The sequence below is a fragment of the Scyliorhinus canicula genome, chromosome 13, assembly GCF_902713615.1.
Source record: "Scyliorhinus canicula chromosome 13, sScyCan1.1, whole genome shotgun sequence".
Lineage (NCBI taxonomy): Eukaryota > Metazoa > Chordata > Chondrichthyes > Carcharhiniformes > Scyliorhinidae > Scyliorhinus > Scyliorhinus canicula.
This window is the reverse complement of record NC_052158.1, coordinates 86,234,541-86,258,406: the sequence shown is the minus strand read 5'-3', so window position 1 is coordinate 86,258,406 and position 23,866 is coordinate 86,234,541. Positions and strand designations below refer to the sequence as shown.

At 49.0% G+C, this 23,866-nt stretch overlaps 1 protein-coding gene across 2 annotated transcripts in view; it reads right to left on the bottom strand.

Moving 5' to 3' along the window:
- The window catches only part of pik3cb (phosphatidylinositol-4,5-bisphosphate 3-kinase, catalytic subunit beta), a 235,014-nt gene that overhangs the window by 35,129 nt on the left and 176,019 nt on the right, over positions 1-23,866 (bottom strand). For both annotated transcript variants that reach the window (XM_038816211.1, XM_038816212.1), the window contains exons 15-17: positions 22,552-22,651; positions 2,371-2,549; positions 1,701-1,810 (exon numbers count right to left, since the gene is read on the bottom strand). In XM_038816211.1, the coding sequence (XP_038672139.1) occupies positions 1,701-1,810; positions 2,371-2,549; positions 22,552-22,651 (389 nt within the window). The remainder of the gene's footprint in view (positions 1-1,700; positions 1,811-2,370; positions 2,550-22,551; positions 22,652-23,866) is intronic.

The window sequence follows — 23,866 nt, the reverse complement described above, 5'->3', positions numbered from 1 at the left end:
CCGCACAGACAGTAACCCCAGCCGGGAATCAAACTTGGTACCCTGGAGCTGTGAAGCAACTGTGCTAACCACTGAGCTACCGTGCTGCCCTAAGAGAGTGGGATGTTCAAAGAGCAGTCACTACCTCAGTGGGTTGAATCACCATCTATTCTGTGCTGTACTGTTCTATTCAGGTGGAGGTGGGGGGAGGTATGGTTTGATCTATGTTTGCAGCCAAAAGTTGCTGGGATTACTTCGAAACAGTCCTTCCTACGTATTGCCACCATCCTACTTTTTTTTTAACTGAAGAAATGACCGAACAGCCACCTATGTTTTGCATTGGAATAAATGTTGTACATGAGTAATAAAAATTCAGTTTCTGGCCAGGAGAGGTCACTGCTGCATTTCACTAACAGGTCGGTCAGTATTTTGCTTCCCTTTATCAGAACGTCCGCTTTTGAAGAAATGCTAATCTTTCAATTTTAAAACAAAGCCAAATGGCCTCTATTACATCCAGCTGTGCTGCTCAAGTGTACCTCTTCCCATTCCAATTCAACAATGCAAACAATTAACTGTGCAACAGTGGCCGTAAAGCTGTTAACCTTTTACATTGGTATGGTGACAAACTGTGATCGATGCCCAAGGTGATGTGAACCAACAGGTTATTCACAGACCACACAAGTTATACCATACCTAAGTAAATATACTCTGATTTTAACAGATTGACGCCTCTAGGATTGTTTTAGCATAAGCCAGCAAATGGACAGGGATACAGTCACTGTGAATTATTTGGTGAATCTATCACCAGTGAACAAAGAATGAAAACTGAGAAAGAAGTTCAGAAATACAGACACATAGGTACTGATGTGAATCACACTCATACCAATACAATTCAATTGTGTGATATTCGAGTCATGGCCTCAAGCAACGTTAGTGGTGAAAGTACAGAATTCTAGTGTAGAACCGCTCTTGAAATGGTTAGGATAAAATCCAGTTTTTGGAAGGATGCAATCTATAACTGGACTTTTTTCTCCCCAGAGTACAAGTAGACTGTGCTTAAAAATGTGATTTTTTTTTTTTAGGAAGCCTGCCTATTTCCTGCCTGTAAAATGGGCACCTTGCAATGGAAAATCAGAACTGTGAACGACCTAACCAGTGATCTGAAGGTAACTTTTTTTTTTTTAAAAGGCCTTGAAAGTGTTTGGAGGGATTTTGTGTCAGGCCATGCAAAGCAGGCCCCAGAAAAGTACGGCAGCCTGCGGTTGGCCAATGGGTAGATCTCGGCCCCAAACACCTCTCCTCTCTCTCAATTACTACTCACTCTGGCTCTACCAGCCCATGGACATGCAGGACTTTCTCTCCCTCCATCCCCCCTATCACCCTAGTGTGGTGAGCCGCCTATAGTACTTACTGAGTATTAGGCAGTTGAAACAAATTCACCAGTTAAACCTGAACCAAATGATGGGGTGCTGGCTTCTGGTGGGCAGACATGCTACTCAATCGCTTCAGGCTCATTTTAGTCAGATGCTGAAAATTCCACACTTTGTGTTTCAAGGTGCCATCTTCGGGGTAAAATGACAATATGACAAAGAACTGACCAAAATTACACTGATTATAATTGCATATACACATACACAGAACTACATTCATATACACACATCATCAGGCCCTTGTTGGAGCTGTTCCGAAATACACTAAAGTGTGAAATTGAGAAAACTTACCATCACCATTTTTAAAGATAAGTCCCACTGGCTCTCCTCCTGACATTTTATTGTTGTACAGTATCCAAAGAGGCTTCATTTTGGAGTCCATATACCTGCATTTGTCGACACTATGACAAAGAGGAACAAATCAGAACCATCAAAAGTTAGGTTAAAGGAAGAAAAGTTGGAAGAATTTGATGTTTTACAGAGATGCAAAGGGTTAAGCCTCACTCCCAAATGATTATAGAGTTGTTGCTGCTAAGCCAGAATGGCAAAAAGAGATATATTTTACTGGTAAATATCTGGTGGTAATGAAAGTGACCTTTACTCTATAACTCTCCAGTGTGATGCTGGGGAAGATGCAATTCCATATTTGCTGCCCAGATTGTGGTCAGATGATAGTTTAGGACCTTGCAGCCTTTTGGTCTGTATGGTTCAGCTCTACAACAGGTTATGACCTACATAATAAGTCTTTGCAGAGAGAAAATCAGTAATAACCCACACATTGTTGACGTACATTTTGCATTCAAGACTAGTTTATCTGTGGGAGTTAATGGACCTCCTTAAGTCTGCATCAAGAGTACAGGCTCATGACATTCTAGTTAGGTCAATGTGCATTTGGAACAATTTCAAAGACCACATTCTTTCCTAGACCTTTTTTTTTAAAGTAGAAAATGAGCAGACTTACTTCAGCTCTGAAAGGATAATATTCGGATCCAATGGTGACTGGATGTTAGAGAGTGCTTCTTTGTACACAGGCTGTTTTAAGCAGGTATGAATCACATCCTTCATTTTATGCTTTGCAACCTTCAGAGAGCTAAGTTTCACCAGATTATTGACAGCTTTCATTTTACTCAGGGCATCCATCTGTAATCAGAAAAACAATGTTCTGTCCCTCGCCACACAACATTCATAGAAGCAACCAGAAAAAGTTGCACGGTTGTGATATTAGCAACCGACATGTTGATAATATAGTCAGCCGTAATTCATTTGTCTGCTGTTTTAACAGTAGCATTAACTTGTTTGCTCTAAATCTTTGTTAAAATTGTTCCTCAGCATGCCTTTAACACTATTATCCCTGAGGGCATACAATGTAACGTAACTCAGTGAACATTGAATGGATTCAGGCTCCTAGCACACCACCTTTCCTGTTGCATGCTAGAGGGAAACTCGACTGCAACCATCCAGATTCTGGGTGTTCAATGCTAAAATAAAAGCACATGTGTGTCTGAGGGTATAGCTGATAGTCTGGAACCAGTAGGGTAAGAAGTCTTACAACACCAGGTTAAAGTCTAACAGGTTTGTTTCAAACACTAGCTTTCGGAGCACTGCTCTTTCCCCAGGTGAATGTACAGTAAGAAGTAGACTTCTTACTGTGTTCACCCCAGTCCAATGCCGGCATCCCCACATCATGGAACCAGTAGGATTAGACAAAGCCAAGTATTCCCAGTGCCCATTCCACACCTTTTCTTTTAAATTCAGAAGATTAAAAAGTTAGATGGCAAAGTTTGTAACACGCATTCAACTTTTCAACTGGTCAATTTCTGACTCCGTTCTAATGTGGAAGTCTCAAAATTAATTTGAGTCAATTTGTTTGGGAGGGGACGAGGCCACATCAGCAGCTGGTGGGAGAAAGGGAGTGACAAGGGCAATGATAGAAAAACCTGAATGCTGAAGCTCATTAAAATATAAATCAGCTCAAGAGTACAGTTCAGCTCGTGTTGATTATCATGCTGTGATTCTCTTCTCCTCTTCCCGCACCATCCCCCCCCCTCTGCATCCCTGCCCGATCAAAAGTTACTTCTATGCATTAATGGCAGGTTCCAAAAGTTACCACAATCTGAGCCACATGTCCTGGCAGCCTTTACAAATATTCCCTTCCTACTTCATTGATCCAGATGGTGCAATACAGTGCATTTAACCACAAGTTTATCTGGAAGCATACGTCTTGACAACATGCAACTAAAATATGGAGGAAAATATTCTAGTCGGTAAGTACGCTCTTGAAAAATGCCCTCTTGAATGGAACTTTTTCTGTAAGTTCATAATCTTTAGGATGTAATACATTTCCAACATATACAACTTTACTCTTTAAATCTTGGAACAGATCAACATTGATTTTCACCAGCTCCTTTCCCACAGACATCTTTAATATAAAATCTAATGCAGCAGAAACTTAAAATGGAGAGCTCTATTCAGCGGATTTTTCATGAAATATGGATCCCAAAATATTGGTTTTCCCAACACTCGCCTCCTCCTTTACTCACCGACCCCCAACCCCAGCTGCTTGTGAAGGTGGTGGGATTCTGTTGGGTTGCAGTGAGTGTCTAGGCAGTGTGTGAAAGTAAGAAATTTCCCTTTGGGGATATCACAGCTGGATCCAGATCTCACTTGATGCCGCTGTGTTTGTTTGATGCTATTGAAGTGAGCTGTAAAATCCCACTTGTGGGAGAATATTGCATCCGCTTTCGCAATGAGCGCAAACGGCGACGTGGGCTCAAAATAGAGAATTGGAAAATGAGATTTTCCCCGGCAAGCTCTCATTTCCAATTTTCCTCGCCCCTTGCCAATGATTCAACGTGGTTCACGGCTTCATTTCAATAAACTGTAATGAATTTTAATATAATCAAAGAGTTACTGTCTAGAATATGTTCTCTCCCCACTGAATATTCATAACTCACCAAAGTGGTACAATAGCTATTTCAAAACTTGAAGCAGTCAAGGGGAACCCTCCAGGGCTGCAAAGATAAGTACAGCCACCCCACCCCCCGCACCCCCCCCCCACCCACCCACCACACACACACCCACCACACACACACCCACCACACACACACCCACCACACACACACCCACCACACACACACACACACACAAGGTGGGCGAGGGGGGACAGGAGGATGAGGAGGGGGATATGCCTGGGCAGTGCCACAGTTGCAGTACTGGGGTGGGCCCTCTGGAGAGCCCCAATGGGGCGGTAACCTTATGCGTTGCGGGTAGGGAGAGCGGGTTCCCCCATGTCTGTGGCGGGTTTAATGCTAACGCAGATTTGGGCACCCTTTTTCCGGTGACAACAAGCCCTTCCCTGCCAGAGTGATGGTGCAAATCGCACCCCCAGATTCTTTGTGCACAGAATGCCAGCGAATCTGGAGAGAAAAACCAAGCTGTGCAGCTGGAGAGCTACTGGTTTTCTCGTTATGATAATCCAGAGGACCAAAGGAGCTGATGCATTTTATTTACAATACAAAAATATTCGGCGTACAGCAATAGAGTACCAACCCAGGCCTAACAGCGCTGTCAGTAATGGTTAGGGCCAGAGTTTAAAGGGCCGAGTTATCGAGTACCAACTGGCTGGCCTCCGCCTGCTACCAGGGAAACTCGAACTGCATGAGCTCCATGGGGATATCTATTAGTGATCCCCGTGGTTCTCATGCGGTTCATCACACTCGCTGAAACTGACACTCGATGATAAATTGTGGGAAGATTCTGCTCTTTAACATACCCGGCACTGGAGGACTTCCAGTTGCGGCTATGCCTAGGTAGGTCGCACGGTCAGCAGGTCCCGCCAATAACGGACTTTTGGGCCCTTTTACGGAGCTCCAGCGGCACTTGGACGACGATTCCTGGTGTGGGAAGGAAGCAGTGAGGGTCCCCCAGCGCTGTATGGAGTGGACCAGGAGTGGGGCGATCAAAAAAGCAGCTTTGGAGAAGATAGGAAGAAGAGAGGAGAACGGGCACGAAAAAACAAGATGGTGGCCGGCGGGGATCAGGCAGCGTGGGCCCAGTGGTCACAGGAGCAGCAGGAGTTTCTCAGAAGCTGCTTTGCCGAGTTAAAGGCGGAGATGTTGGCCCCTCTGAAGGCTTCTATTGAAAGGGTGGTGGAGACCCAGAAGATGCAGGGGACGGCGATCAAGGAGGTGCAGCAGAAGGCCTCTGATAACGAGGATGAGATTTTGGGCCTGGCGGTTAGAGTGGAGGCGCACGAGGCTCTGCACAAAAGATGGCAGGAGAGGCTGGATGACCTTGAAAACAGGTCAAGGAGGCAGAACCTGCGGATTCTGGGTCTCCCTGAAGGCGTGGAGGGGTCGGATGCTGGTGCGTATATGACCACGATGCTGGGAACGTTGATGGGCGCGGGGGCTTTCCCGCGGCCCCTGGAGCTGGATTGGGTGCACAGAGTCGTGGCAAGGAAGCCTAGGGCGAACGAGCCACCGAGAGTTATGGTGGCAAGATTTCGCCGATAAGGAGTGTGTCCTGTGATGGGCGAAGAAGGAGCGAAGTAGAGGGTGGGAGAACTGTGAGTTCTGTATTTACCAGGACTGGGGTGCAGAGCTGGCCAAGAGGCGTGCGGGATTCAACCGGGCCAAAGCGGTCCTCCACAGCAAAGGGGTGAAGTTCGGGCTGTTACAACCGGCGAGGCTGTGGGTTACATATCAGGACCGGCACCACTATTTCGATTCGCTGGATGAGGCGTGGATTTTTATTAAGAACGAGAAGCTGGACTCGAAATAATGGACTGCAGTATGTTGTTGGGGCATGCTGGTGGGGTGGTGAGATGTTGGGTTTTCTCCCCGTGTTCTCTTTTGTTTTTGTTGCTCCCTGTGCCCTGGGCCCTCTGGATTCTGGCAATCGTGGTGAGCGAGCAGGTGGCATTTGAGGCGGGGAGTATTGTGGCGGATAAAGGGGGTCGATATGTTATGGTGAGTGGCAGGTTGCAGGGGGCCCGGGTGGTGTTAGTGAATGTGTATGCTCCAAACTGGGACGATGCAGGGTTCATGAAGCGGATGTTGAGTAGGATTCCGGATTTGGAGTCAAGCAGTCTGGTAATGGGGGGGGGGGGGGGGGGGACATCAACACGGTCCTGGACTGGTTTAGGTCTCGATCGGTAAGAGGCCAGTAGCGGCCAAGGTCCTGAGAGGGTTCATGGACCAAATGGGGGGAGTGGACCCGTGGAGATTCGCTAGGTCAAGGGCGAAGGAGTTTTCTTCTCTCATGTTCACAAGGCGTACTTGCAGATTTGATTTTTCGTGGTGAGTAGAGGGCTAATCCCGAGAATGGAGGGGGTAGAGTACTCAGCCTGTGCGATTTCGGACCATGTCCCGCACTGGGTTGAGCTGGGAGAGGAGAGAGGCCAATGCCCTCTGTAGAGACTGGACGTAGGACTATTGGCGGATGAGGAGGTCTCTGGGCGGATTCGGAGGAGTCTCCAAAGTTATGTGGCGACCAACGATACTGGGGAGGTTTTAATGAGTGTGGTCTGGGAGGCGCTGAAAGCAGTTATCAGGGGGGAGCTAATTTCAGTCAGGGCCCACAGGGAGAAGAGGATTAGGATGGAGAGGGAGAGGATGGTGGGGGAGATACTTAGGGTGGACAGGAGGTATGCAGAATACCCCAAGGAGGGGTTGTTAAAAGAGTGCCGGAGTCTGCAGTTTGGAGTTTGACTTACTTACCACAGGGAAGGCAGAGGCTCAGTGGAGGAAGGTACAAGGTGGTGTGTGAGAATGGGGAAAAGGCAAGCAGGATGCTGGCGCACCAACTATGGAAGAGAGAGGCGACCAGGGAAATTGGGGGAATTAGGGACAGGAGGGGGTAATACAGTGCTGAGTTCAGCAAGGATCAATGAGGTCTTCAAGGATTTTTATGGTAAACTGAATGAGTCAGAACCCCAGAAGGGGGGGGGGGGGGGAATGAAGCGATTCTTGGACCAATTAAGGTTCCCTGAGGTGGAGGAGGGGCGGGTTGAGGGATTGGGGGCCCCTATTGAGATGGAGGAATTGTTTAAGGGTTTGGAGGGTATGCAGTCGGGGAAGGCCCCGAGACCGGAGGAATATCCCATAGAATTTTACAGGAAATTCTCAGAGCTGTTGGGCCCGACGAGGCTAAGGAAAAGGGAATCCTTCCCCCGATGATGTCGCAGGTTCTGATCTCGCTCATCCTTAAGCGAGATAAAGACCCGTTGCAATGTGGCTCCTACAGGCCGATATCGCTCCTTAATGTAGATGCCAAACTGTTGGCAAAGAACCTGGCCACCAGAATTGAGGACTGTGTCCCGGGAGTGATCAATGAGGATCAGACGGGGTTTGTGAAGGGCAGGCAGCTGAACACGAATGTGCGGAGGCTCCTGAATGTGATCACGATGCCCTCAGAAGGAGGGGATGCAAAAGTGGTGGCGGCAATGGACGCAGAGAAAGCCTTTGATCGGGTGGAGTGGGAGTACCTGTGAAGTGTTAGGCAGATTTGGATTTGGCGAGGATTTCATAAGGTGGGTTAAATTGCTCTATCAGGCCACTGTAGCGAGTGAGTCGACGAACCGGCTGCGGTCGGAGTACTTTAGGCTACATCGAGGAACGAGGCAGGGGTGCCCCCTGTCCCCCCGGCAACTGAGCCGCTGGCCATTGTGCTGAGGGAGTCTAGAAACTGGAGGGGGCTGGTTTGGATGGGGGGGAGGGGGAGGGGGGAGCATCGGGTTTCACTGTATGCGGATGACTTGCTCCTGTACATTTCGGATCGATGGAGGGGATGGGGGAGGTCATGCAGATCCTTAAAGATTTCGGGGACATTTCGGGGTATAAGTTGAATGTTGGGAAAAGCGAGCTTTTTGTGAAACATGTGAAAGGGCCAGGAAAATAGGCTGGGAGAGCTACCGCTTAAGATGGTGGAGAGGAGCTTTCGCTCTTTGGGCATACAGGTGGCTAAGAGTTGGGATGCCCTGCACAAGCTCAATCTAGTGCGGCTGGTGGATCAGATGGAGGAGGACTTTAGGAGGTGGGACATGCTGCCGCTTTCCCTGGCAGGCAGGGTGCAGTCCGTGAAGATGACAGCCCTCCCTAGGCTCTTGTTCGTCTTCCAGTGCCTTCCCATCCTCATCCCCAAGTCATTCTTCAACCGGGTGAACAGGATTATCACAGGATTTGTGTGGGCAAACAAGACCCCGTGTGTCAAGAGACTGTTCTTTCAGCGCATTCGGGGGGGGGGGGGGGGGGGGGGGGGGGCTGGCACTGCCAAACCTGCAGCTATTACTGGGCAGCGAATATATCCATCATTCGTAAATGGGTAGTGGGGGGGGGGGGGGGGGGGGGGGAGGGGGCGTGTGGAAATGTTTGGAGGAGGCATCTTGCAGCGATACTAGCCTGGGGGCATTGATAACGGCACCACTGCTGCTCCCACCGACACGGTACACCAAGAGCCTGGTGGTGATGGCAACATTGAGGATCTGAGGTCAGTGGAGACAACACAGGGGGAGAGGTAGGGGCCTCAGTCTGGTGGGCGCGTTTGGCAGTGGCGAGAAAGAGCAAGTTCTTCGGGGTGAAACGAAAGGGAAAACGCTGGAAAATCTCAGCAAGTCCTTGCAAGGGTTCTCCAGGCAGTGGCAACCGTTCCTTGACTTTCTCGCGGAACGTTAAGTGGAGGTCAGCAGCAGCAGCAACCCAGAGTGGGGGGGGGGGGGGAAAGAAGAGGTGGAGGGGGCCGTATGGGTGGTGGATAGATTTTACTTGTAAAGGGCAGATACCCCTCTTGCTTTGTTAAGTTGTTAATTCGCTTTTCTTTATTATTATTATGTTTTTTGTTGTTTTCTTTCTGTACTGGTTTGTAAAATTTTGTAAAAATTTTGAATAAAAACAAATTTTTAAAAAACATACCCGGCACTGAATTGCACACCCATGACATTGGATTATTACATGTCAGGGCAGCACAGTGGCACAGTGGTTGGCACTACTGCCTCACAGCTCCGAGGACCCGGGTTCAATCCCGGCCCCGGGGCACTGTCCGTGGGATGTCTGCACATTCTCCCCGTGTCTGCGTGGGTCTCACCCTCACAACCCAAAGATGTGCAGGGTGGGTGGATTGGCCACGCTAAATTGTCCTTCATTGGAAAGAAAACGAATTGGATAAATAACAAAGAAAAATTACAGCACAGGAACAGGCCCTTCGGCCCTCCAAGCCTGCGCCGATCCAGATCCTCTATCTAAAACTGTCGCCTATTTTCCAAGGATCAGTATCCCTCTGCTTCCTGCCTATTCATGTATCTGTCTAGACACATCTTAAATGACGCCATTGTGCCCGCCTCTACCACCTTCACCGGCAATGCGTTCCAGGCACCCACCACCCTCTGCGTAAAGAACTTTCCTCGTATATCTGCCTGAAACTTTTCCCCTCTCACCTTGAACTCGTGACCCCTAGTAATTGAGTCCCCCACTCTGGGGAAAAAACTTCTTGCTATCCACCCTGTCTATACCTCTCATGATTTTATAGACCTCAATGAGGTTCCCCCCTCAACCTCTGTCTTTCTAATGAAAATAATCTTATCTACTCAACCTCTCTTCACAGCTAGTGCCCTCCATACCAGGCAACATCCTGGTGAACCTCCTCTGCACCCTCTCCAAAGCATCCACATCCTTTTGGTAATGTGACAACCAGAACTGTACGCAGTATTCCAAATGTGGCCGAGCCAAAGTCTTATACAACTGTAACATGACCTGCTAATTCTTGTACTCAAAACCCCTTCCGATGAAGGAAAGCATGCTGTATGCCTTCTTGACCACCCTATCGACCTGCACAGCCACCTTCAGGGTACAATGGACCTGAATACCCAGATCTCTCTGTACATCAATTTTCCCCAGGGCTTTTTCATTTACCGTATAGTTGTGAAGAATAAAGGAATTAAGGGTTATGGTGTTCGGGCCGGAAAGTGGAGCTGAGTCCACAAAAGATAAGCCATGATCTCATTGAATGGGGGAGCAGGCTCGAGGGGCCAGATGGCCTACTCCTGCTCCTCGTTCTTATTTTCTTGAATTGGATCTTCCAAAATGCATCACCTGCATTTGTCCAGATTAAATACCGTGGGCAGCACGGTAGCATGGTGGTTAGCATAAATGCTTCACAGCTCCAGGGTCCCAGGTTCGATTCCCGGCTGGGTCACTGTCTGTGCGGAGTCTGCACGTCCTCCCCGTGTGTGCGTAGGTTTCCTCCGGGTGCTCCGGTTTCCTCCCACAGTCCAAAAGATGTGCAGGTTAGGTGGATTGGCCGTGCTAAATTGCCCGTAGTGTCCTAAAAAGTAAGGTTAAGGAGGGAGTTGTTGGGTTACGGGTATAGGGTGGATACGTGGGTTTGAGTAGGGTGATCATTGCTCGGCACAACATCGAGGGCCGAAGGGCCTGTTCTGTGCTGTACTGTTCTATCTATTCTATCTATCTATCTAAACTGAATCTGCCATTTCTCCGCCCAACGCTCCAATCGATCTGTATTTTGCTGTATTCTCTGACAGTCCCCTTCACTATCTGTTACTCCACCAATCTTAGTGTCATCTGCAAACTTGCTAATCAGACCACCTATACCTTCCTCCAGATCATTTATGTATATCACAAACGATAGTGGTCCCAGCACGGATCCCTGTGGAACACCACTGGTCACAGTTCTCCATTTTGAGAAACTCCCTTCGACTACTACTCTCTTTTAAAATACTTCTTAAAAAAAGGATTATGATGTGACATAATATGTTGCAATGCTGACCCTTCGAGGAAGCAAAGCTTCCGCTCTGAAATTATGAGAAAGCACGGTGGGGCGGGGGTTCCCGAAGTGTTGGAGTGGCGTGAACCGCTCCGGCGTCGGGCCGCCCCAAAGGTGCGGAAGTTTCCGCACCTTTCGGGGCCAAGCCCTCACATTGAGGGGCTAGGCCTGCGCCGGAGTGGTTGGCGCTCCGCCGGCTGGCGTGGAAGGCCTTTGGCGCTGAAAGGACATCGGCGGCCGGCGGAAGTCCGCGCATGCGCCGGAGCATCAGCGGATGCTGACGTCATCCCTGCGCATGCGCAGGGGAGGGGTCACTTCCGCCTCCGCCACGGTGAAGACCATGGCGAAGGCAGAAGGAAAAGAGTGCCCTCACAGCACAGGCCCGCCCGCCAATCGGTGGGCTCCGTTCGCGGGCCAGGCCACCGTGGGGGCATCCCCCGCGCCCAGATCATCCCGCGCCTCCCGCCCCCAGGACCCCGGAGCCCGCCCGCACCACCTGCTCCCACCGGTAAGGTAGGTGGTTTGATCCACGCCAGCGGGAGAGGGTTGACAGTGGTGGGACTTCGGCCCATCGCGGGCCGGATAATCGCCGGGGGGGCCCGCTGACTGGCGCTGCACGATTCCCGCCCCTGCCGATTCTCGGGCGGCGGAGAATTGGGGACACGGCATGGGCGGGATTGACGCCGGCCCACGGCGATTCTCCGACCCGGCGGGGGGGGGGGGGGGGGGGGGTCGGAGAATTCCGCCCAAGTTCTGTCAGTATTATAACTCCCTTTGATCAGTTGGAAAGGAATGTGGAAGCCATTAAAATGGAACAACTCCATTTCCAACTTGGTCCCTGCCAATCTATGATTTTCAGGCCACTGATTTTGAGCGTGAATGAGCATCCTCTGGACTCTGTGGACATCTAATGGGCATTGGGCAGGAGGCGTCTGGGTTCCTGCTCCTATGATGCTGGCTGAAATTGATCACCTATTAATACTCTCAAAATGAGAACGATCATTTCTGCAAGGATTGCCTCAAATTATGGTTTTAGAAAAGTAAGGAGAGAAAACTGAAGGAGAGTTTTTTTTCCCCTGTGTGCACAATTGATTTACAGTTGGTATCAATTAAGAACTGTGTGCCCCTCAATGACACCTCTATAAACAACCCCACTGACTATCACTCAAATAATGGACAATTGCCAAATAGAAACAGTACAAAATTCAGAGTTTGCTTAACGAAAGAAACGTAACCTTTCTTATTTTCATTTCTAACCTGCATGAAAATGCTTGGAGGAGCCTGGACTCGGTGGGGAGCCTCATTAAGCTGCCCACTCCCTGAACCCAGTGCTGTTCTGGCAAAGATAGCATTCTAACTAAACCCAAAGCATTTTTCAGCACAATATAAAATCCTCAGTGTGTTGACCTTGTATCACAGGCAGCAAGAGTGCCTATATTCATCCCAATAGGAGACCACTCAGAAATAACTTCTGGATTGTTCTGCCAATGACCGCTTCACAGCGAGTACACAACTTCACACAGCTCCCAGAATGAAGGCAAAATCTAGCACATAGTGGGAACAACCAAGAATTAGGGACAGAAGAGAAAAGTCAGATGCAATTTAGTGGAATAAGAGAAGGACACTGGGCTGGATTCTCTGTCACCCGCCACTGGTAGCAGAGTTCCCAATGCGGGAGAGAATCCCGTGTCGGTGAAAATACAGGATTGATGCCTGACGCAGATCCGTTTGCAATGCTCCAGCCCATTCTCGTGGGAGTGGATTGGTGCACGTTTTTGCCAGCGCAGCCCTGACTTGGTGGAACGCGGTGGGCCAAAGGGGCAATTATTTAAGGTGTGCCTCCAAAGTCCATCGGAGGGGGCTCCTCCGTTTCCACCCCCCCCCCCCCCCTACTCCCCCACACACACACACACTTCAATCAAGAGAGCACAGCATTTAAATGGGCCCTCAGCACTTGTTCACAATCGAGCTACGAGGATGGCAGCCAAGAAGCCGGCTTCACGATTCACCAAGGGAGCCCTCGCAAGATTGTTGGATGCTGTGGAGGAGAGACAGGCAACAAGCTACCCTCAGGTTGGCACTAGACCAACAAGGTCACGAACCCCGCTGGGAGATGGTGGCTGCACTGGTAAGTGCTAGCATCCTCCAGAAGAGGACTGAAAAAAATGAACGATCTACTCCGGTTCGGTCAGGCTAAGATAAGGCACATCAGATAAGAGGCAGGGACAACCCAGGGATCGGAGAGTGAGAGGTCTGCCAGGTGCCGTGCCTCTGGATTAGTTCGTCCCTCAGTTGTTTGAGATGCAAAGGCAGGATTACAAGCTTGGGCTGTCCATAACAATCCCTGGGATTGCAAAGCCAACTGGAGGAGTCGCAAAGCCAACTGGAGGATTCACAAAGCCTTTTCTCGCAGGCACCCAGGCCAACATTGCAAAGGTAGAGACCACAGTGAAAAAGTCTGGGGATAGAAGTCTGATCCATAGGAGGAGAGGCATGGCTCAGTCCCTGAGCACCATGGCTGAGGGCTTCAACTACATGGTGCAGACACTGGTGGGCATTCACGCGTGCCTGTGCCAGAGGATGGTGGCAATTCTGGATCTCACTTCAGCTGTCCCTCTATTCTATGGAGTGACCCCATAAGAACCTGGAGAGAGGAGGATCCGCTGGTGCACAACCCAGGATCTTCCATCCAGGAGATCCTGGAAGCAACAAGCCAATCTGATTCCCCCCTTCCAGAAACCAATGTACCTCAGGCACAGCAGCCAGAACAGGGTGGCACAACAACACTAGGCCCGCCTGAAAGTAGGCCAGTAGGTCTCAGCTCTCCAGAGGATGCCCACCAAGGGCTTGTCAGGCATCAGGGCATGGAAGACAGTTGGCTGCCTCCATCTCAGATGTGCACCCTGTGGACACACTTAGACATAATGGGAGGTTATGAGAGGTTAATGAATTGTTGGTGCTCGGTGCCTCAGAAACGTACGTTTCTTCCCAATGGCATGGCACATCTCACCATCGCAACATAGTTGTTCTCATTGGGCTTCCAAGCCACCCAAACGATGAAGACTTCTCATTGCAACTGTTTTATTCACACTGGTATGACACAGGCATGATGCAGGGAACTCTCCTCCCTAATTCCCCCTGCAGAGCACAAGGACATACGAGTGTCGCACTCAACCTTGCTCGGACATGAGATAGGGAGTCAGAGTGCTGCCAGCGGTCAGATTTTAGCAGTAACACCGAGGAGAATTACACTGCAAGTCACCATCACATTCCTGCATTGAATTGGCAACAGGCACTCTCAGACTTCCATTTCCAATTTCCTGATTAGTGAGCTCTCGGCCATATCCATCTTTGGTCGCAGAGGGGTTGAAGACACCCTGGGGAGGCACCCAGTTGTCCACCAAACTAGTCAGCCCCCATGAACCGGAAGGCAATGAGGGCATTTCTTGCACTCGTGCACCCTTATCCCCCCTGACTGGCCTTATCCTTGGTCTCCTTTGCATTCTCCTTCCTCCTTGGCGCCCTCCTGCACATCCTCCTCAACAAAGGGCATGTGGGGGCAGCACGGTGGCCTAGTGGTTAGCACAACCGCCTCACGGCGCTGAGGTCCCAGGTTCGATCCCAGCCCTGGGTCACTGTCCGTGTGGAGTTTGCACATTCTTCCCGTGTCTGCGTGGGTTTCACCCCCACAACCCAAAGATGTGCAAGCTAGGTGGATTGGCCATTCCTCAAGGTCCTCCTCAGAAAGCTCCATGTCCTCAGCAGAGCTTAGTTGTGGAGGGCACAACAGACCACAACAATGCGGAGACCTTCTGAGTGTTGTACTGAAGGGCTCCATCAGACTTGTCAAAGCAGCAGAAATTTATCTTTAAGAGCCCAATGCACCGCTCGAGTTGTATTATGTACCTTGTTATAACTAGTCTCCCTTACGGTCTGGCCTCCACACTAGTGTCATTAGCCATGACCCGAGGGATAATCCTTGTCTTCATCAAGCCATCTCTTTAACCTGGGGGTGTCCCTTGAAGAGTCCAGGGATCTGGGAGTGGCCAAGGATAAAGCTGTACCCTACCTAGGCCAACACCCCAACCTGCCCTGTCCCCGTGATCCCACCTAACCTTTAGACACTAAGGGGCAATTTAGCATGGCCAGTCCACCTGACATAGAACATAGAACATAGGACAGTACAGCACAGAACAGGCCCTTCGGCCCTCGATGTTGTGCCGAGCAATGATCACCCTACTCAAACCCACGTATCCACCCTATACCCGTAACCCAACAACCCCCCCCCCCCCCTTAACCTTACTTTTTAGGACACTACGGGCAATTTAGCATGGCCAATCCACCGCACATTTTTGAGTTGACAGGAAACTAGAGCCCCTGGAGAAAACCCACACAGACATGGAGAGAATGTGCAAACTTCACACAGACAGTCACCGGAGGCTGGAATTAAACCTGGGTCCCTAGCGTTGAGGGGTAGCAGTGCTAACCATTGTGCCACCTTGCTACTCCCTATATACCGGACATGTAGGGACTGGAAGCCATTCCTTTTTCCTGGTGTCATGGACACAGAGAACCACATGGGTGCAGCCTATCACGCCCTGCACCTTTGGCAGACTTGCCTGAACCCCGCTGAACTCCCATCCAGCCTGACCTGTCCTGGTCTAAGTTAATGCATTGACAGGCCCTTGCATACAGTGCATCAGTCATTTCATGGATTCACTTACAGGTGGATTCCAGAAAGATTCCACAGAGGTCCTCTGTAGAGCCCTGGAAGGACCTCCTGGCAAAGACGTTCAAGGCTGCTGTGACCTTGATTGGTCACAGGGAGCGGGTGTCTTCCAGCACCGCTTGGCGCCAGGTTCGCAAGAACATGGCCCAGGTGGCACACCATCTCCTTTGTCCCCAGATCCACCTTCAGAACATGGTGCCTGGGAGCCTGACGTGCAGGTGTTGGGGAGCCGGGAGAGATGCCGCCCCTTTGCCACTTATTCCCGAGCCACCACCCTGATACCAGAAGCTAAATTTCAGCTTCGTCTCAGAAACTGTGGGAAGCTGATGGTGCTAATGGTCAACTCCATGCACAAACTACCTTGCAAAAAACATTTAAGAATGAAATCCATTGTTTTTAACCATGCTTTTTTTCTATCAAAAGATTTAATTTAAACAGGGATTTAATTTCCCCATCAACTCCTAAACATTCTCCCTCACATATGTAATTTCTGGGATGAATGGGATAGCATAGACATGCCTCTATAGTACCACTGGAATAATTCACTCAGCTTGATCCCTAAACACCATGTGTGTTGTCAGGTTGGCTGTATCTATGCGGGTGGATCAATACAGAGAGGTTGAATCTTGTGCTCTCACTAGTGCCAAACTTGAAGTCGGGAAATGATTAGACAGGATGATGGCATACTGAAAACCCTGCCGACTTCTTACCTCCGCCAGAAGTAAATTCTGGACAAGAAGGCCTATGGCCGAACTCCTTCCACCTCGCCAAAGTATGGAGGTTCTTAAGTGACCAATTAATGATTACTGAAGAGCCCCACCACATTGCTGCATGATTGTCCTGACTGGACGCACAGTTAGGAACAATTTGAGAGTTTGAACAGCCCGGAGTGTACACGCGCGTACCAACAACACACAAAAAGTATTAACCTAGGTGCAGGTGGACCCATCATCATGCGGCATGCATAAGAGCCAGACTGTATGGTCAGTCTGTCAGCTCCAGAGGTTGGAGGACATGGAGAGAGGGTCCCCAATCAGAGATACTCTGGGCGGGATTCTCTAATCCCTCGGCAGAGTGTCCACGCCGTCATATACGCTGTCGTGTTTTACGACAGCGTGAATGGGCCGTTGCCAGGACTAATTCTGACACCGACAGGGGGCCAGCACGGTGCTGGAGCAGTTCGTGCTGCTCCAGCTGCCGATCCCGGCGTGAACTGTGTGCCGCGGGATCTGCAAATTCACAGTGGCGCCGTCGGCAACGCGCGCATGCGCAGTGGCCTCCGTCAACGAGCTGGTCCCGACGCAACATGGCGCAGGACTACAGGGGCCGGCGCATAGGAAAGGAGGCCCCCAGCTAGAGAGGCCTGTGATCGGTGGGTCCCGATCGTGGCCAGGCCACATCGGAGCCCCCCCCCCCCCCCCCCCCCCCCCCGCCCACCACCACACTCTTCAACGCTGAGGTCCCGCCGGCTCAGAGTAGGTTACAATGGCACCGGCGGGACTCTGTTTTTTTCGTATGAAGGGCCGGAGAATCGGCAGGCCGGCCCGTAGAGCAGGCTCGCGACCGGCGCCTTGCCAACCACACTGGCACCAATGGTGCCGATTCCCCGCTCTGCGGAGAATCGCGTGCTGGTGTCGGGGAGGCGTGGCCCAGTCGCAGGGATTCTCCGGCCCGGCCAAGGGCTGGGAGAATCACGCCCTCCGTGCCTGATTGAGCAATAGGACATCAGGAAGGAATGGCTCTGTGAGTCACATGACTGCCGTTGCTGCTTACCCACAGGCCAGTGTTGTTCCATACTGGGACTCCAGTGCCTCTCCATTCGAAAGCAGTCATGGATTCCCCAGTGACATTGCTGTGCACAAAGAGCTGTCAGCACTCACTGGCCGATCTTCTGCCTCGAGGCTGTGATTCCAGGGGCAAGGCCTACTGCTGGCATCACCACTGCCTGATTGGTGTGTAGTTCAGTGGGTCTTCCCAACAAGAGGCAGTGCTTGTCTCTCACCAGCTCTCCAGCTGCCGGCAAGACCACGGATGCCTCAACAACCACCCGGAATGTTTACACACTGGTGTTAAACTACAGTTTTCCATTTGAAAATAATCAACCTTAATTTAACAGTCATGTTTAAAAGTTAACAGCCTGAACAGGCTACGTGAGAAAGGAACAAGGTTCATTGAGAGACAGAAACATCTTCCAGTTAAGAGTTTTAATTCTACATAGGTCCATCCATAACCAAAGAAACAGCTGTTTGGGCCTATAGCTTTTTCCATATCCAATGGATTCAGCTGTTTCTTTGCATCATGTGGAGCGAATCAAAATGGCTGAAGATTGGAATCTGTAGTGCTGGGTACCTCAAGAGGAGGCCATGATGGATGTTATCCACTCAGCATTTCTGGGTGAGACAGCTACAAGCCCATCAACCATGTTTCTTGCATGCTGAGCTCTGCCATCACAATTTGGGATTTAGTAATGAGTCAAGTGTGGGGAGGACATACTGAGGGGGTGGGGCAGGGGCATTGGTAAAGGACAAACTAGCAATGTAGAGGAGCTGGAACCAAACCAGCTGCAAATTCTTTGCCACCAGCCCATTGCAGAGTTCAAACTGACAAGATTTAGTCATTGAAATGTAGTTATCTGATACCACAATGTTACCTTTCTTAGGAACTGGATCAATTTACAACATATATCAGGGCCGGGATTTTCCCCTACATGGCGAGGGCTGGGGGTCCCGGCGTGTTGGAGTGGCGTGAACCACACCGGCGTTGGGCCGTCCCAAAGGTGCGGACGTCTCTGCACCTTTAGGGGCCAAGCCCTCACATTGAGGGGCTAGGCCCGCGCCGGAGTGGTTCCCGCTCCGCCAGTGGGCGTGAACGGTCTTTGGCGCCACGCCAGCTGGGCCCGAAAGGACTTCGTCGGCCGACGCAAGTCCGCGCATGCGCCGGAACATCAGTGGCTGCTGACGTCATCCAGTTGCATGCGCTGGGAAGGGGGTCTCTTCCGCCTCCACCATGGTGAAGACCATGGTGAAGGTGGAAGAAAACGAGTGTCCCCACGGCATAGGCCCGCCCGCCGATTGGTGGGCCCCGATCGCGGGCCAGGCCATCGTTAGGGCACCCCCGGGGTCAGATCGCCCCGCGCCCCCCCCCAGGACCCCGGCGCCTGCCCGCGCCGCCAATCCCACCGGTCAGATAGGTGTTTTGATTCCCGCCGGCGGGAGAGGCTCGTCAGCGGCGGGACTTCGGCCCATCGCAGGGCCGGAGAATCGCAACGGGGGGCCTGCTGACTGGAACGGCGCGATTCCCGCCCCTGCCGAATCTCAGGTGGCGGAGAATTCGGGACACGGCGGGGGCGGGATTGACGCTAGGCCCTGGGCGATTCTCCGACCCGGCGGGGGGGGGTCGGAGAATCCCGCCCATGATTGTATTCAGCTTTTCATTAGCTCCCAAGTTTGATCAACAGGGGTATTTTTTTCATTGCGTATGGGAGGATGTTACTGCGCTCATTGAAATTGCAATGTCAAAAATAGGAGAGATTAGCTTAAAGGCAGCCCCAGTTAAAAAAAAATCAATTCTCCAAATCGTGATAAAGTCTCTGTTCTAGTAAATGACTAGTGGCTTGAAGAAAAAGACATCCTCTTGAATACATTCGTACAGATATTTACAGCTGTAGCAGACAGGATATTGTGGAAACTGTATGTTTGGGTCTGGAATGTTGACGGTAGAAATCTACCAGGTCAACCAGCTGTTAAAACCAACGCTGGTCCGCATTTCCACCAGGCTGCGAGTTGGAAAAATACATCCAATAAGGAGAAAATGGAATCTGTCTTACACAAACAGGAATGTTTTGAAGTATTTGTGCTTAATTTCTTCCGTGCTTACACAATTGGGAATTTTTTTAACTGTTGACCACAGAGTTTAAAAAGAGCCCTTTTAAAAAATGTAACTTTCATTGACTCAATCTTAATTGTGAAGAAAAGGTCCTATAAAAGCCTTAAAACTGTGGAGAATCTTCCACACGTTCCTTGTCTCTGTATTCCATGGATATGTAACCAGATAAATGATGAGGGACAATTGTTTAGCTTTTAGTTAAGCAGACATGTTACTTTTTAATGTAGAGATATTATGTAAAACATTAGTAAAAATAGCTTTTTCAAAAAAAAAAATGGATTCTTTAAACACTAAAATATGGACTTCAACTGATGAGGGTCTCAGGCATAATGAGGTCTTTACTCGCTTCTCAAAACTCTTCTAAAAGATAACCTTTGCACACACTGGTGTCATCCCATCACAATTACTTTATTGCAGGAAAAACATCCCAGGGCAGCAGGGTGGTGCACTGCTGTCTCACAGCACCGAGGTCCCAGGTTCGATCCCGGCTCTGGGTCACTGTCCGCGTGGAGTTTGCACATTCTCCCGTGTTTGCGTGGGTTTCGCCCCCACAACCCAAAGATGTGCAGGCTAGGTGGATTGGCCACGATAAATTGCCCCTTAATTAGAAAAATTGAATTGGGTGCTCTAAATTTATTTTTAGAAAGGAAAAAAAAAAGAAAAAACCTCCCCACCTGCCCCCAAAAAAGGATACAATTTTCCCACGTTCCTGCTGTTGGTGCTTATTGCAAAACCAACAGTTGGAAAATTATAGGTGGTCCACTGCAATTGTCTGATGAACTGCCCACTCCATGTGAAGCCTTGCAAGCTGTGGAGGGTCTCGACAGCCATGGAGTGTGCGACAAGCACATAATCTTTATTTTTTTAAAATTTAGAGTACCCAATTTATTTTATCCAATTAAGGCGCGATTTAGCGTGGCCAATCCACCAGCCTGCACATCTTTTGGGTTGTGGGGGCGAAACCCGTGCAAACTGCCGTCTGTCCCGAGGCAATGCAACAATAAGTAACTTACATTTATATAGCACCTTTTAAGTAGAAAATGGCCTCAAGGTACTGAATAGAGATGCAATCAGAAAAAATGAACAGCAAGTAATAGAATGAGTACTCAGGAGTATTAATCAAGAGCTTGGTCAGAGATTAGGTCAAAACAGGGTTTTGAAGAAGGAGAAAGGGAGAGAGGGAAAGGCTAGGGAGAGAATTTCAGGCTGAGCCACCTGATGACAGAAAGTCGGGCCCCCAAAGACATTGAAGAGGGGGAGAGAGTAAATGTTCAAGAGGCCAGTGTCAATGGGATGATGAATGCAGGGGAGAATTGTGCACCTGGAAGAGACTACATTATGGGGGAGGCAAGACCATTGAGAGATGTAAGTACGAGGAAGAGATTTGTAAACGGAAGACTTTCGGGAAATTGATGCCAAGTAGACGAGCAACAACTTGGGATCTTCTTGAGGGAATAGGATACTAGCGTATTAGAAGAGCTGTAGGTTGTGAAGAATAATAGAAGCAATTTCAGGATATGGTCGGTGGTTATTTGGGGTTTTTTGCAGTTTGTAATTCCATTCGAAAGTAATTCCATCCATTTTTGTTTGTGGTGGGTGACCATGACTAATGGAAGAAAGACTTCAATGGGGTTGAGAGACAGGCTGAGGGACCACATCTAAGTTAGGCGGTTGTTTTGACTGGCACAGGTGTGGTGGGCCTTTTCAGTGCTGCATTAGGTCGAAGGGCCTTTTCTGTGCTGTGTGTCTATGAAATCTCCACCCAACCCCTCTCCCTTTCCGGTCAACATGACTCTGCCCCTTGGTTTTATCCTCCTAATGAATTATTCCTTCCGGTGCACCAAAAATAATAACCCTTTATTCCAGACACGAGTTTTCAAAACTGTTGTACGCAAAGGCATTTTGGCTAACTCATCTGCTGAGACAAAGGGCCCTGCGACTTTCTTTGCAATTTTTAATAGTTGAGGCATTTAACAATCTCAAGGGTTCCAGACGAGGGATCACACCCTTTCTCAAAGCCAGAGTGGAGAGGTGGGAATGATGGAACATGGATCTCCAGCTTGTGGAACCAGTAATATTGCCTTGTGGAACTTGCAAAGTTAGTCTGCCATTTTACCATCTATCTAGTAGCATCACAGGTAAGGAGCCCTGGCCACCTGAACACTACTTTTACTGCAAAGTCTAGAGCATCAGCTACAAGACTGATTTATCTCTGCATGCCTATCTCATCATGTGAAGTCAACACCACCAGAAAAGGGAATTAACCATCTTTAGTTTTCAGCCCGTTGACCTCCGTGAAGGAATCATTCGATTCTGATTCTGGACTTTGGAACGCACATGAAATAATATTTATTTTCTCTGTGGTCTCTGCACTGTAAATCTTTATTTTATCTATCATTCTTCCACTGTATGAATGCCAATGAGGCAAAGTTGTGACCCTCCTCCTCTAATTTGTGCGCAAATAAATGAACCCCTCTTGTTCATCCTATCTCGAGTTTGCTGTGGGGCTATTAATAAAAAAAATTGTATCACCCCAAAACCTCAGGGTTGGGAAACATGCCACCGCTTTTTTTTTTAAAAAGGGGGGCGGAAAGAGAGAAACAAATCAGAAATGCCTCTTTATGGGTGGGCGGTGAGAGCAGACATTAGTGCTGTTTAAATTAACCACCCTCATGTCTTTAACACACACCTGATGCGCAATCATTTACTGAATGAATGTTTCCAACTAGATTAATTTACACCAGTAATTACCTGCTTCGAAAGCTCTTTGATATGGGTGATACTTCCTCGACAATATGACTCCAGAATCAGCCCAAATTGCAATGAAGTAGCTGGTAGATGCATTTCTGATCTGGAAGCAACAAGAAGATGTTCATGACAAACAGGACCCGTCAGCGTCCACTTTCAGATCATATGTGCTTAGGCCACACCCCATCCTCGCTCTGCATGTGATACTCTCAGTGTCCGACAGTTGCTAATCACCACTCTCCACATATTTTTACACCATATCACCATAATAGATCAAAGAGAAGAAGAAAGACACCATGAAGTACAGGGTAAGACAGTACATGCTGTCAGCATTATTAAAAACCAGAGTCTAGCCAACTGAGGTAACCAATCCCTCATAACTCATTACAAGCAATAAAGTCCTTTTAAATTAAAATGGCTCACACCTCATCTACAAGTTAGAATGAGAGAGATTTGCACAATGCACATAACTTGAAAGTGATATTTGAAACATGTTCAGAAAGAATAAGTTCACAATTTTGCTTCACTGGAAAATCTTCCTTTACCAAGTTTTTATTTCATGCAATGCTTTTGTCAGTCAATATAGCATGTGCACACATTAAAAAAAGACTTTTGAAACTCCGAGCATGAACCTACAATGTTCTCGTTACCCATGTGGTGAGCCAATTATTAAGCAGTATTTTAGGAATTGTCCTATTTTTGACTAGGTATCATTCCCTTCACTTCCTCTATCCTTTGGCCGGAATTTTCCAGCAGTTCACACAAGTAGATTCTTCTGGTCACACAATGGGAAATCCCATTGATAGCGGTGGGACAATCCTACTGCTGGCCAATGGTGAGCCGCCTCCCGCTGCTGAGAAACACGCTATCGGGGTGTGGAAAATCCCTCCCGTTGTCCTCAATTCTCTCCACCCATACTGGACACCACAATATCTCTCAAAGATGTTTCCATGCTGAAGCATATGCAGTACAATTGGCTTCAACGACAAAATGTAATAATTAATCATTCAGAAGCAACATCTAGGTCAAATCTCAATTAGCCAGGTGGTGAGGGATAGAATATTGGAGTCTAGACTTTATTCATTTACAATCAGACATGCATTGCATTCTATGCACCTCTAACCACACAATATTCCTCTTTCAGCTTATATGTACTGATGAATCTGCTACTAATAATCGCTACCTGAATACAAGCAACACCCCATTGATCTAGAATTACCAATTTACCTGAGGTTTGTGAACATTGGTGCCTTTTCAACTCTTTTCCTACAGCTCACTGTCAGAGGGGGCGTTTAAACATCACCAATGGGCTCACTTT